Consider the following 13526-nt stretch of genomic DNA (forward strand, 5'->3'; position numbering starts at 1 on the left):
TTTTAGTTGATCAAATTAAAAAAAAAAAATAGAAAAAATGCAAACAAAAAAACTGAAATAACCTTTAATTTCTTCCAGTAAGTAACATAAGTAAAAATTTTGTCAAGTTCCTCTTAACAGCTTGCACTTATATAAAATTAACCATACATAAACCATAAATTATATTATTCTTAGCAAAAACAAAAAGAAAATATGTCTGACCTTGAAGGGTTCACATTTTACATTGAAAATTCATAAGTTAAGAGTAGAAAGAGAAGAAAAACTGCACTATGAGTAAATGAGGAAAACAATTGTTTTTTACTATTTTTCATCATATTTTTAAGGACATCCATGAGGATCATTAAGGTAACTATTTTCCCCCCTCTCTCCTTTATAATTGTATTCGTTTCCTTTTCGAAGGTAATTTGAAAACAAAAGAAAGTAGATATTTTAGTTTTATTTTAAATTTTACTTAAGTTCTTTTGTTTTCTTTTGTTATATAAAAAATTAAAATGCCACAAATAAAAAAAAGCCCAGCATAATTTTTTTTTGTTCAAAATGTAATAATATGTAAACATATTTACTATTTATTAAGTATACATATGTATATATATATACTTATATTATTGGCTACCATGCGATATATATATATATATATATATATATATATCTAAATATGTAACGTGTAGTTTTCTTGTCGATTTTAAGACTTTACAATGATTTGGTATTATGTATTCTGGCCCTTCTAGTATCAAATATAATTTTAAAATTATATTTAAAATGAAAATTTTTAATCTGTTTCTCCATATTAATTGTCACTTATAATTGTTTACGTTTGCTGCTATTGAATATTTGTTCTGCTAGGTTAATAATGTTTCTTGTGCCTTACTAAACAAGCTACAAGTATGACATCATGAAAATCGAAAAAAAAAATATTGTAATTTAGTGTTGAATTAATTAACTGATAACTGATAAGAAATTATTAAAATGCACAATGTATATATAATTGCGCTATACCATGAATGTTTTAATTTATATTAATGCACATACATACAGATATGAGCTATTATATGTTATTAATATGTATTTGGCTCATCTTTTCTAATTTAGCTAGAATATCCCATATTTTACAAAGATTTTCAAAAATTATATTTATCATACAATTATACATGTTCAGCTCTGCTACGACCTATATTTTATCTTTTTCTGAAATTCCTATATAGAATTCAAAAATAGAATCAGAGAAAAATTGAGATTAATAGTATTTAAAATACCGTTTGGTTCAAGATTTCGTTGAAGGATACTTAGTAATATAAAAACCATAATGTAACATAAAATAAGATACTTACAATTCCACAAAAGTCCGGGTCGTATTATAATAAAACAATTAACTTAAAAACGCATAGTGGATCACAAAAAGAATTACCACGCATAAAATATGTATAAACAATGTTTTACGATAATAATGATAAATAAAAAAACAAATTATTTATCTCTTTTATCACTTATTTTTTCAAAGAAACAAACGCATTAGTATATTTTTAACCTATTTAAACGCTTTTTTATGATTCGTTGTCATACAAATAAGATGTACATTATGTACACAATGTGTTTTTCAATTTTTCATTTCTAAAATTAAAATAATATGTGTACGTAAACCAAAAAAGTAAGCAAATAAACATCACGTTTCCAAATATGTCAATTCTCAAAAAAAAAACCTTAATTCCGAACTAATTAGTATATCCAAGAAAATTAGTATTACGTATACAAAATCCCAGTTGAATAAATACAGAAATTTTAAAACAATAAATACTTTTTTCTTTCATGCATGTAATTTTTCACCTTTCGATTGGATGGTAGTTATTTTCAATTACCATACAAAATTTGGGTTCATAATACAAAGAAAAGAAATCAACACGAAAAACCAAAAATAAACTTTAACTAATTTAGAAAAATTCCAATTATCTCTATAAATACGTAAACATGATTCCAATCATTTTCAACAGTTATCTTTTAAGGAAACAATTTCATTATATCAAAAAAATTAAATGAAAACAAATTAAACAAATTTGAATATAAAAATTAATTTTATTAAAATAATCTTTATAAATGAATTCATTTAAAACTTCTGAACTCTTAATTTTAATATTTTCTACTAGTAAGCAAAAAAGTTTTTTGTTTTTACTTAAAACTTGTTGGTACTAACGAGAAAACAAAATTTTAAAACAATAATTGAATTTCACGACTTTGTTTTTATAGTTTATTTTTAAAATACATATTAAGTTTTTACAACATCCATATTTATATATAATACACTAACGAAAAACAAATAAAAGTAAAAAATAATATTTTGTGCATTTCATGTGGAAAGTAAAAATAAAAACCAATATTTTATTTTAGTAAATTTGAATTCATTTAGACAATAATAAGTTTTTATAACAAAAGGATACTAAAACTTTCATGTAGATTTCACGCTATAACTTCTTTCCTAACTAAAAGTTTTATTTTAATATTGAAAAATTACAAATATATTTACATTTATGTAAGTTTTTATATATACATATTTTGTTTTTAATTAATTTTTCCTATTGAACATTGCAGCTAATTTACTATTATTTTTTTTTTTTCAAATTTTAAACTCAAGAGTATCACATTGACTCCAGATCTGTCCAAATGAATTCATCTTAAATCTTAAAAGTATAAGATACATATAAATTTTATTCCAAATTATTTACTTGATTTTATACATACACAGAAATATGATTGTTTTTTTTTTTCAACTTTTCTTTATTTTTTCTTGTTAAAGCTTAAATTTTTTTTATAAATCAAGTTAACCGAATTTAAAAAAAATATGCTAAATCCATAAAATATTAAATCCTGTGCAACTATAAAAACCATGCACAGCCTTGCAAACTTATTAATTTTATTCATGTTATATATGTATATATGTAAAGTAAAAAAAATGAGACTCATACATTGAAGTTATATAAGAATGTATTTTTAATTATTATAAATTTTTCGCAAGGTGGGAAACTCATGTTCAGTTTCAAAAGGAAACTGAAATTATTCAACTATTTTCTTATATCAGATAGAGCAAAATTTTTATTGCAAAGTTTTTTTTTTAAAATTATGAATGGAGTTGCTATTTTAATGTAAAAATTCAAAGTATATGGGAATAGTTGAATTTTATTTTAGTAAAATGATTAAGATAAAATATAAAATTCTTTCAATAGTCTAAAACTTAATTGAGCAACTGCTTCAACTAATTTATTATAATACAAGCCACATAAAAATTTTGTTACTTCTTTTATAAAATTATTTTTATATGCTGTTAAGTATATATGATATATGATTCATTACTTATTAGTTATACATAAATATGTATGTACATTTAGGTTTTTATTTTTAATAATAATATATATCTTTTACATAAAACAGTAAACAGCACATATCAATTACATTTATAACATCAACAACGAATTCGTTCTATATACACATAACTTAGTTTTCTATCATTTATCTGAATTAATCATAATAATTTGTAATTGAATACTAGATGAAAGTAATTTAATTGAATACATAACTGCTTTTACTCAAAAATTTATTTTTTAAAATTTACACTAACGAACTATACTTGCATCTTCGGCCTGCTAGCTTCCTGTCGCTTTTTCAATAATTTTAATCTATGATTACAATAAACTCTAATAAATATAGCTAAGAAAACTACACAAACTCCTACAATACCATATGCAGATATACTATGATTATAAATAAAACATGATAACATAATTGCCACTGCCTAAAATTCAAAAAAGAAATTAAAAAGTAATACACAAAAATATAACATAAAATACGTATTGAATATGCAAATGTTTTAGTTTATTCAGCTGTCTTTAATTTCAAAATAATGTACGCAAATAGATACATTGTTTAATTATTAACAAAATAATGTATTAATTTAATTGCTCTAGCTTTAAAAAAAAACCAAAAATTTGGTTTTATTTAGTTAATTTCACGATTATATTAAGCACGTTCAAACTTATATATTTTTAAAAATTAATACATATTATGTACTTTGAACTTTCATTTGCATAAAACTTTTAATGTTTTAATATGATTCAATAAAAATTTTTTTGATCTTACCTGGCGCAAAGTCATAATAATGGTAAAAATCACTGGTCCAAAAACTGAGATAGTATAAAATATAAATAACTGGCCAACAGCTGAGCTAATAGACAAAACCACACAATCGAAAACAAATTTAGGATGCTGAAATTATTGTTTTTAAATGTTTCTCATTATTAAAAAATTATTTCTATTTCGATTTTATTTTATCTTACATGAACAGCAAAATCAAAAGAAGCCCAAAATCCACCCTGAACTAATAATGAAGCAGCTGTAAAAATAGAACTAAATAAATTGACTCCACACATCATTTGAATTGAACTCATTCCGTAAGATTTAAATAAATCTCCTTGCCAATTTGCTGTAAAGCTGTCAAATATCATATACATTGCTAATAAAAACACCCCCGTTAAAGTCGTTACGGAAGAAGCTTTTCCTTCATCCGTACTACCAGTCATAAATAATATCATTCCGACTGATATTAGGCCGGCAGTAAAATATTCGTAACATTCGTATTTCGTTCTAGAAATTATTTTCCCCATTAACATTACTGGTATTATTTTACATGATTTAGCTAGAACTTGTGTAGGAAAATTTACAAATTTCAAAGCTTCATATTGAAACCAGGCACTCATAATATTTGAAAATGAAGCATACGAATATTTATACAATGGAGCACGATGTCTACTTTGTTGATTTAATATAATATATAGTAGCGCAACAAAAAAGGCTAATAGGCGGTTTGTAAATACTAAAAATTGCGAATCCTTAAAATAACTTTTTTTGCCATTGGAATCAGTATATTCTTGGGTCATAATTTTTTCTTGCAAAACACCCCATGTTAGATAAGATCCCATCAAGCCAAAAAAACAATAAGCTAATAAAAATGCATCTCTAGTAGCGGTTCTGCTCGGCTTAATAATTTTTTGTTGAGGATCTATTCTATCATCGATTTCTGGGGAAGTTGTGGTGCCTTTCAAACAACTCTGAACTGCTTTGTGAATTAATGTTGGATCTTAAATAAAAATTTATATTAATATGTATTAAATTTATCTTTGAAATACTGCTTTTACCAGTTTTTTCTAAATAATTTGTTCGATTTATATATTTGTATACCAAAATTCCGGGTACGAATACACAACTGTAACCAAAAGAGTTAACTAAAAGTTTAAGCAACCATCCATATTCCTGGCTTTGAATTTCTACTAATTGCGATAGAGTCAATTCAGACTCACTTCCACCTAGAGATAGGCGCAAAAAATTTGAAAGTAAGTGAACTATTCCAAAAGTCCCAATGATGAAAGAACTAAAATTGATTTTTAAATTAACTTAAAATTATAAGTTATATATAATTTTTTAACCATATTACAATATCTGGAACAATATTCCCCATTATTTAGTATTTATTAAATTGAGATGAAACCTAAATTTTATCATTAATATTTACGTTACTAATCCTTAAAATACGACACGTTGTACCTTATAGCTAATATACTTCAAACTAAACTTTTAAATATTAGGCTCATAAGTTAGCTACCTAAATTTTATTTTTTGCCGACTTCAAACGGGTTCTTGGCTCTACATGATTGTTTAATATTTTGGTAATTTTTTCTATTATGATTCCACAATGTTATTGACTTTAAACAATTCTAAAAGCTCATTTTTTTTATTAGTACAAGTGTTTTTACGCTAATATTTGTTTCTAATGTTCTTATGATAAAAAAAACTGACATATTTATAAGTGTTACCAGGTAAAACAAATATTTCAATGATCGGGCCAAATAATTTAAGGGTTACACAAGCTCATATTTCACTCAGTTGTCTAAAACTATTAATTTTTTAAAAACACGTTTTTCAAAACTTTTTAATTTCTAAATAATATGACTATCAATTCATTATTTATTAAAACTGAAATAGCTATGACTACTAAGTAAAACATCCCATTTTTTAAAGATATGATATGATAGTTATGTGAGTCTACATAATATATCTAATATGTATATATTAGTTTTCTAATAATTCGCCGTCGTTATACTAGACAGGATGTGAATCACCAAATTAGATTTTAATTAATAGCCAAATAATGATTCAAAAAATATATTATTGGATTTCATCAAACAACATCAAACAAAAGAAAAGGAAATTGAATAGTGTAGTTTCTTGTCCACTTTAAAAAGTAATTCATAAAGCCATAAAAGGTGCCACTTTTTTAATTTTTTTTTTGGCTTTTATTGAGTATATTTTGTTGATAGGTTGAACTCAATTGATAGGTATTTTATTTTCTAAGATACCAGATTTTCTTTAAAGAAACAAACTTTCTACATAAAAATTTTAATTGCTACTATGTATAATACTGCCTATTTGATACATACATAAAATAAGTTCCATCACGTAACTCTTTAAAATTTTAACTCAGTTATTTTATTAATTTTAACTTTGACGTTGTCAAAAAATAAACTAGTTGTTTTTTAATCGTTTAACGACACTAGCTATTTTATGCTTATTATTTTATTGAATTTTAAATGAGCTATTATTTATTAAAATTTAATTGAATTATTTTTTCATTTTTATATTGCGAAGGAAATGAAGTAAACATTTGTTTTTAAAATATTTAGTTATTGTTTTAAGGCTCAACTTTATTACCATAATATATCTACAAAATTTCGGCAATGTAGTATTTTTAATACGTACGTAAACTTAACGTTTTTTTTCCAGTACATATTTGACGTATATTTTTTTTTAAAAAGGGATGTAATGTTTAAATCAAAGTATATCTACTAATAAGTAATTCGACTCGTTCCATTCCGTTAGTTTTCATTTGCATCTTGCTTCCAAATTCTTAAAATATTCCATTTTTTTTTAGACATAGATGGTAATAAGAGTTGTGTAGGCAAGAAAGAAACAAAATATTATAAACAAACGAGTGTATCAAAAACATTGAACTAAAATAAAATTAAATTAAGTTATGTAAAAATTTTGTTATTTTTATTTTGATAATAACAAAATTTATTTTTCATTTTATAAAACTTAGGTAAAAAATTCGAATGTATGAAAGCAAAAGAGTTTGAAATTTCATGTATGAATGTACACATGCATGTACATTTATAAAGAAAAAAAGGTGTATGCATACTGATTACTTTATGAAATATAGTTATTACCGATTCATTTAAAAGAACAAAGCTCTGCACATCTCTTGGCAACAAATTAAATTTTCGTGTCGGCTTTTTTGCCTCCATTAATGTTTACCCATTATTATAAAAAAAATTTTTTTTTTACAACTACTTAAAATTTTTTTTAATATTGTACGTCTTTTTAAAATTTATTTTTATTATTTTTCATATAAATTATAATAATTGTTTTTAAACACTTTTTTTCCGCTTCGCTTTTATAATATGAATACACCTTTTTTGCCACCTTGTACTGGAATGAATTACAGAAAATATTGTGTCGCTTTTAAAATTCTTAATATTTTTCCCTATACTTTATATACGAGCAAATAATAAAGTGTCGCCTTTCAAAATACATTATAAAAAAATAGGTTGACATCTATTGCGTGCTCTTTCCCTCTCCCAAATATTCTTATGTGTATAAAAATGAAAATAACAAGCTATACTGCTTAATTCTTTTAACTAAGGGAATTTTTTGTATACAAACATTGGTGAGTGATTGCATTAGTGTGATGTAAACGGAGAGTCGAACTACTTGTTAGTAGATATACTTTGGTTTAAATGTCATCATTAGTATAACAAAAAGAAAACAAGCAGAACAAATATTTTGACAATAAAAAAGTTGAAAAGCAAAAGAGTAAGATTGAAAGAAAGTCGGCCATTTTCGAAAGATTAATTATATGGCAAACAAAAGAGGTTGAATAAAAGAAAATTAAAATATCGACAAAACAAATATAAAGTACCATTACCTACGCAGGTTTAATAAAATTGAAAATTTTAATAAATTCAGTATCAAATTGCATATTAAAACAAACTTGTTTTCGCATATTAAATTTAACATTTTGATAAGAATTCGGACCATATTTCGCCAGAGGTAAGTACGTACAGATATATATGTATATAATATGTACACATTTTTATGAATATATATGCATACATATTGCTAAAATCTTGCAATTATTTTTCAACAGCCAGAAAAAAAATTTTTTTCACTAAGAAAACAAATAAATTATTATATATGAAACATAATGTTTCACTAAAATAAATTTAATCTAAAAAAACGTTTAATGCTAAGCATTGAAAAAAACACAAAATACATGTATATACATATGTGTGTATGTATGTAGTTATAAATTTGTGTCATGCATATATGTATATATGTATATATGTACATACATATTTGTACTCATAGTTAGTATGCTCGTGTACATTTGGTTAATGTGAAAATAAAAAAACACATAAATTCTATTTTTGAAATTTGAAATGGAAACAGGAAATATTTTTAAAATTTGAATAATATGCGTTCCATAACTGTCCATACCACATCAGCTATTGTTGACTCTGCCTCATCAGAATTTTTTAAAATTTATAAAGAGGATCAAAAATTTTTATTTAAATATGCTGATTCTGTGTTTTAAAATTACTATGCACATAATATATGTATTGATGTAGTTTTAGTATATGCATTGTAATAATGTATTTGGCGATGTGATACATATAAGAAGGTACATGAATTTAACTTTGAAAAAGATAATGAAAGAATTTGTTACTTGCCATTTGTCTTATATTTCCCTAATCTAATATTTTAATAATTTCCAAAAAAATTTAAAATTACCATTGATTACCACAGGTCCACCTCGTACTACACAAATGAATTTTCCGATTAAAGAACCACTATACCTTTACGAACTTATGTGGGTAGGTATGTAACTATCTCTTAAATTCGTAATAAAATATATACAATGTTTAAAAATATTCGTAATAAAATATTTACAAGGTTTTGCAAGTTGAAATATAATATTAGCATATTCTTTTGTGAGTCTATATATATTTATCAAATATGCATTATATATGCAGTAGTTTTCTAATAATTCGCCGTCCTTCAAAATTTATTTTTTTAAAAACTTAATTTATATAATCACACATTGGTACATAGTTATTTTACACAAATATAAAAAAAGGTGGTTTTTGGTAAATAGGTACTGACTATATTGAGAAAGTATACATATGTATATTTATCTCTGAAAATTAAACGTTTCAATATCCCACCTTTCTAAAAATTTTTTCAAAGAAAATAAGTACACAATGTATAACGTTTACATGTGCACCTGTTATAACATAGTTCTCTTGCATTTTACAGGTAGTTAAAATTAGCTTGAACCATACTTGCAATATTTAATTTTTTCTGTTTTCAATTTACATTTTCATCGAAAGAAATTTAGACAGTCAGACATGGCTAAATAACTTATTCAGCCGCAAGTTTATTTTAACCGTCTAAATATACCTACGCGGGTATTAATAGCAGGGAGAAATACAAATACATATTTTATTAATTATAGTCTTTAATTTTTTCAGATATAAAAAATTGAAATTTCCCAGTGCAATAAATTTAATAAAGAAATAAGAGAATATCACAAATTACTGCAAAAAACTGAAAACATTTGGATTGACTTATATTAAATAAAAAAAAAAGTGGTAACAATAGAATATCGAGAAAATTGATTAAAACGCAATAATATTAAAATAAAACTCAACAAAATGGAACCATCACCGTCTGTAAATAGAATTCATGTGAATAATTCAACTGGTTTATCATTAAATGCTCGATTCACAGCCATGCAGTCACTTGGCAGCACTACACAACAAAAACAAAAAAAACGTTCACGTTCTGCATCAAGATTTCTTCTAAGTGAAAATGGATCTGTTGCGAACAGAAAATTTTTACAACAGTTGGAAAAAAAACATAAAATGGAAACTGCACTCAAATTGAAACGAGTATGGAATTCAATATTTTTAATATTATAATAACAGAAATTATTTGAAAATTATCAGATCAGTAACGTTGCTTAGAACAAAAACAGTTTTTAGTTAGAATCTCAAGAATGAGAAAAAATCTGATGCTTTTGAAAATTTAAAAAATTTTTACTAAATGGAAACAACTATGAACTAATTTATTGTTATATTTGTATTGATTATTTGCAATTTACAGAGAAGCTTAAAAGCTGGAATACAAAGAGGTGGTCGGAGTAAGAATGTTAGTGCATTAGCATTACGATTAGCACCTAACGGAAAAATTATAAAAGCAAGAAGCTTAGCAAATGTCGCAACGTAAGCATTTAGATTTTGATTGAAAAGAAAACTTATGAAAAGCACATCAATAGAAGGATTGATAAAAACGAAGAGAACTTTAAAAATGATTTTTTTAAAGTTTTATATAAAAAAAATAATATATTTTGTGACAGAAAGAAAAATGAAACAGAAATTTTACTTTGGTTTCATTTGGGACTCATCATATAAAAACTTTGAAAAATATATTAAAAACATTATTAATATTGAAACACACATCACTATTCTCTTTTTAAAAAAATATACAAACCTTTCTCCTACAGAATGAAAGCAGATCTAGTTCAGCCAGTCGCTCCATTACAACGGTCGAATTCAGGCCTTAATTTAGGTGGTCGTGTTGGTCTACCAAGACGTATCAATAGACGTCGTTCTAGTCAAATTGGCATATCTCCACAAGGTGGAAGAAGAATGCGATTAAGGCGCAATAATAATATACCTAACAATTCAATAAATCAAGTTCGGGGTAGATCTCGTTCTCGCAGTAGAAATAGACAAAGATCAAATTCTATTTCAAATTTGACACGAAGAAATATAGCTATGAATATAACTCAACAGCAAAATCAACAACAGCAACGAAGAGCAAGATCACGGTCAAGAAGTAGAGGAAGATTAAATACAAATAGAAATGTTCGATCAACCAGTCAATCTAGATCAGTACACAGTAGATTAGGAATAAAACGTGTACCTGTACAAAATAAAAATGTAATTCGCGGATTAAATAGACGTCGTGGAATTGGCCGTGTTGCTCGTGGAAGGATTACTAAAAGGATGAATTCGACCGGTGGCGCATCAATTTCTAATTCTGTTTTATCAACTAATCAAAATGGTATGAAGCGACAAGGGCGAAGCAGATCAAGATCTAGAATAAGGTATGGTTTTTGTAAAATCTTGTCGTAAATTAAATTTTGATTAGAAATACTTTTTCAGGAATTCCGTAGCTGTACAAGGCCAAAGAGGAAGATCGCGCAGTCGGGCAAGAAGTCGATCAATAAAACGCGGCGGTAAAATACAAACAAAAAGTGCAACGGTCAATCGTAGGGGCCGTAGCCGTAGTAGAGGTCGGGGTGGTCGTGGCCCCACTAGAGGTAGTCCATAAGTATTTTAACTCACAATAGTGAAGTCTCATAGCAGTGAAAAATTTGATTCAACGCTTCATATTCCATAAAAATTGTGGATATTATAACCATTAATAATTTGAAATTCAGTCATTATATTATTCTGAATAAAATATTTGATTTTAGGTGGCAATAACAATACCAAACGCGAGGACATCAAAAAAGAAGATTTGGATAAGGAGCTTGATCAATATATGGCATCATCAAATAACGATAATGATTTATAAATGAAATAGACATACTATTTGCAGAAATATTAATTTAAGATATATATACAATTAAAAATTACATAATTACTTAGTTGTCGATAAAAGAAAATTAATTTATTACAAAAGTAGTCTAAACAAAAATGTAAACAATTTTTTAAATCATTTAAATTACATAACTTTTATTACAAATATGTACTGAATTTAAGTTTCTATCTGTATAAATATTTTGTAATATATAAGAATTAATAAAATAAAATAGTAAAAGTCAGTGTTTTAAATTTATTAATAAAAATCGTATTTTCGCAAACCATCCTTGACTTCAATAATGTTTTAAAAAAGATTTGAGTACGGTATTAATAAGTTGTACTACCGCCTCAGAGCTTTCAATACCTTTACATTGTAAAAAAAACAACTAAAGCTTTTCGCACATTTCAGAATACAATTTTTACCATATTAATACAATATTGACGTTTACTTGAAAATTTCATTTTTATAAAACGTTACCACATCGTTAAAAACAACATTTTTATGCTGCATTTTAGGAAAAAACTTGATAACTAGCAGTTTATTGCTGAAAATATATGCTAGTTTATTTTATCGGTTATTTTTGGCAACATTTATATATTATTAGGGAGGGGGAAATCGGCTCTACCAACCTCCAAGTGGTTCCTCCTGGAAACTGATGCATCAGGCTAATGGGTAGTCCGTGCAGGAAGTAGAGAGGGGGACTTGTACGGTGGGACTGGTAGCATAGCTATCTGGACTCCCACGTGCATGTCTCTTAATCGAAGTAACTGCAAAATCCAGAAGCGTCTGTCCCAGAATGGGCGGCTCCCTGGTCTGCGTCTGATCCCAGTGGGACGGCAGTTCTTAGACCTGGCAGTAGGGATAAAACGCAACAACATAAAAAAAAAAAAAAAAAATAACAATGAATAATGATATAAAACAAGTTACGGGACAGGGGATCGGAACCCCAGAACCGGTACGTGAAGTGAGCGAACGAGTGGGCTCCCACGGACCGTCATCAAGCGACCGCTCTGCACCAATGGTGGTTAACCAGGCCATGGTGCTGGATACAGCTACTGGATCAAATCTTCTAAGCAACTCCAATGTGGATTTACCAAATCCTTTTGCGAGGAGTAATAAACTACTCAGATCACCGAAAAAAACGAGAAGTCAGTCTCTAGCAGACCTAACTAACATTAATCCGCAAGAAAAGGTACTTCAGCCACAAAACAAAAAGAAAAAAAGACCAATGTCGCCTCATTCTAGTCCTGAGGAAGCATTCGCGGGATTTCCAACTACTCATAATAGTGACCAAATCAAAATCCTAAATCTCGAATCTCAACTTAGGAACGCCTTAGCAGAAATTCAAGAACTAAAGCGCACTATAAATGTTTTAAAAAAGAGAGACATTGAAAAACCAGATAACGAGGTCAAAGATGCGATTGGAGTCGATGTTGACATAGATATCGAGGACACCAACGTGGCCAAGGAAACAGCGTGGATTTTACAAAAAAACAGAAAGAAAAAAGCTACTCTAGTAAAATCAAATACTCCAAACATTACACCGAAACCAAAGCAAAGGAAAATAAACGATAACACTATATTAACAAATTCGACCTTACAACGGAATATCACGAAAAATAACCCATCTGTCAAGGCGGTTAGCCAGGATTACAAGACCTCAGCTACAACTCCAAAGGCAACAAAGCACATACAGACTAGTGAAGAAACCAAAACCAAATCACTAAGACCACCCCCGGTTATTATGAGCAATATAAAAAACTATTCGGACATTAAGG

The 13526-nt window shown here is 26.7% G+C and overlaps 2 protein-coding genes across 3 annotated transcripts; one reads left to right on the top strand and one right to left on the bottom strand.

The window, feature by feature from the left end:
* Positions 1-2313: 2313 nt before the first annotated feature.
* Positions 2314-5825, bottom strand: LOC129609600 (adenosine 3'-phospho 5'-phosphosulfate transporter 1). Its single transcript, XM_055521618.1, has 6 exons — positions 5584-5825; positions 5466-5527; positions 5178-5410; positions 4320-5119; positions 4123-4248; positions 2314-3778 (listed from the first exon to the last, which is right to left on the bottom strand). Exons 2-6 carry the CDS (start codon positions 5495-5497, stop codon positions 3608-3610), a joined length of 1362 nt encoding a protein of 453 aa, XP_055377593.1. The 5' UTR covers positions 5498-5527; positions 5584-5825; the 3' UTR covers positions 2314-3607.
* Positions 5826-7898: 2073 nt separating this feature from the next.
* Positions 7899-12088, top strand: LOC129609583 (uncharacterized protein DDB_G0287625). Of its 2 annotated transcripts, none has more exons than XM_055521587.1 (6): positions 7899-8149; positions 9627-10046; positions 10261-10379; positions 10661-11266; positions 11325-11482; positions 11639-12088. In XM_055521587.1, exons 2-6 carry the CDS (start codon positions 9810-9812, stop codon positions 11737-11739), a joined length of 1221 nt encoding a protein of 406 aa, XP_055377562.1. In that variant the 5' UTR covers positions 7899-8149; positions 9627-9809; the 3' UTR covers positions 11740-12088. The 2 variants fall into 2 exon arrangements, with proteins under 2 accessions (XP_055377562.1, XP_055377560.1); XM_055521585.1 differs by having other exon boundaries at positions 7899-8145.
* The last annotated feature ends 1438 nt before the right edge of the window (positions 12089-13526 follow it).

The sequence above is a fragment of the Condylostylus longicornis genome, unplaced genomic scaffold, assembly GCF_029603195.1.
Source record: "Condylostylus longicornis isolate FDR11 unplaced genomic scaffold, ASM2960319v2 ptg000040l, whole genome shotgun sequence".
NCBI classification, from domain to species: Eukaryota; Metazoa; Arthropoda; class Insecta; order Diptera; family Dolichopodidae; genus Condylostylus; species Condylostylus longicornis.

Coding starts and splice junctions, on each gene's coding strand:
- LOC129609600 (XM_055521618.1), bottom strand. CDS start 5,497: ATGGGGAATATTGTTCCAGATATTGTAATATG. Junction 5,120..5,177: donor AAATTATTTAGAAAAAACTG/GTAAAAGCAGTA, acceptor TTTTTATTTAAG/ATCCAACATTAATTCACAAA. Junction 4,249..4,319: donor CTTTTGATTTTGCTGTTCAT/GTAAGATAAAAT, acceptor CAATAATTTCAG/CATCCTAAATTTGTTTTCGA.
- LOC129609583 (XM_055521587.1), top strand. CDS start 9,810: ATGGAACCATCACCGTCTGTAAATAGAATTCATGTGAATAATTCAACT. Junction 10,380..10,660: donor AGCTTAGCAAATGTCGCAAC/GTAAGCATTTAG, acceptor TTTCTCCTACAG/AATGAAAGCAGATCTAGTTC. Junction 11,483..11,638: donor TGGTCGTGGCCCCACTAGAG/GTAGTCCATAAG, acceptor ATTTGATTTTAG/GTGGCAATAACAATACCAAA.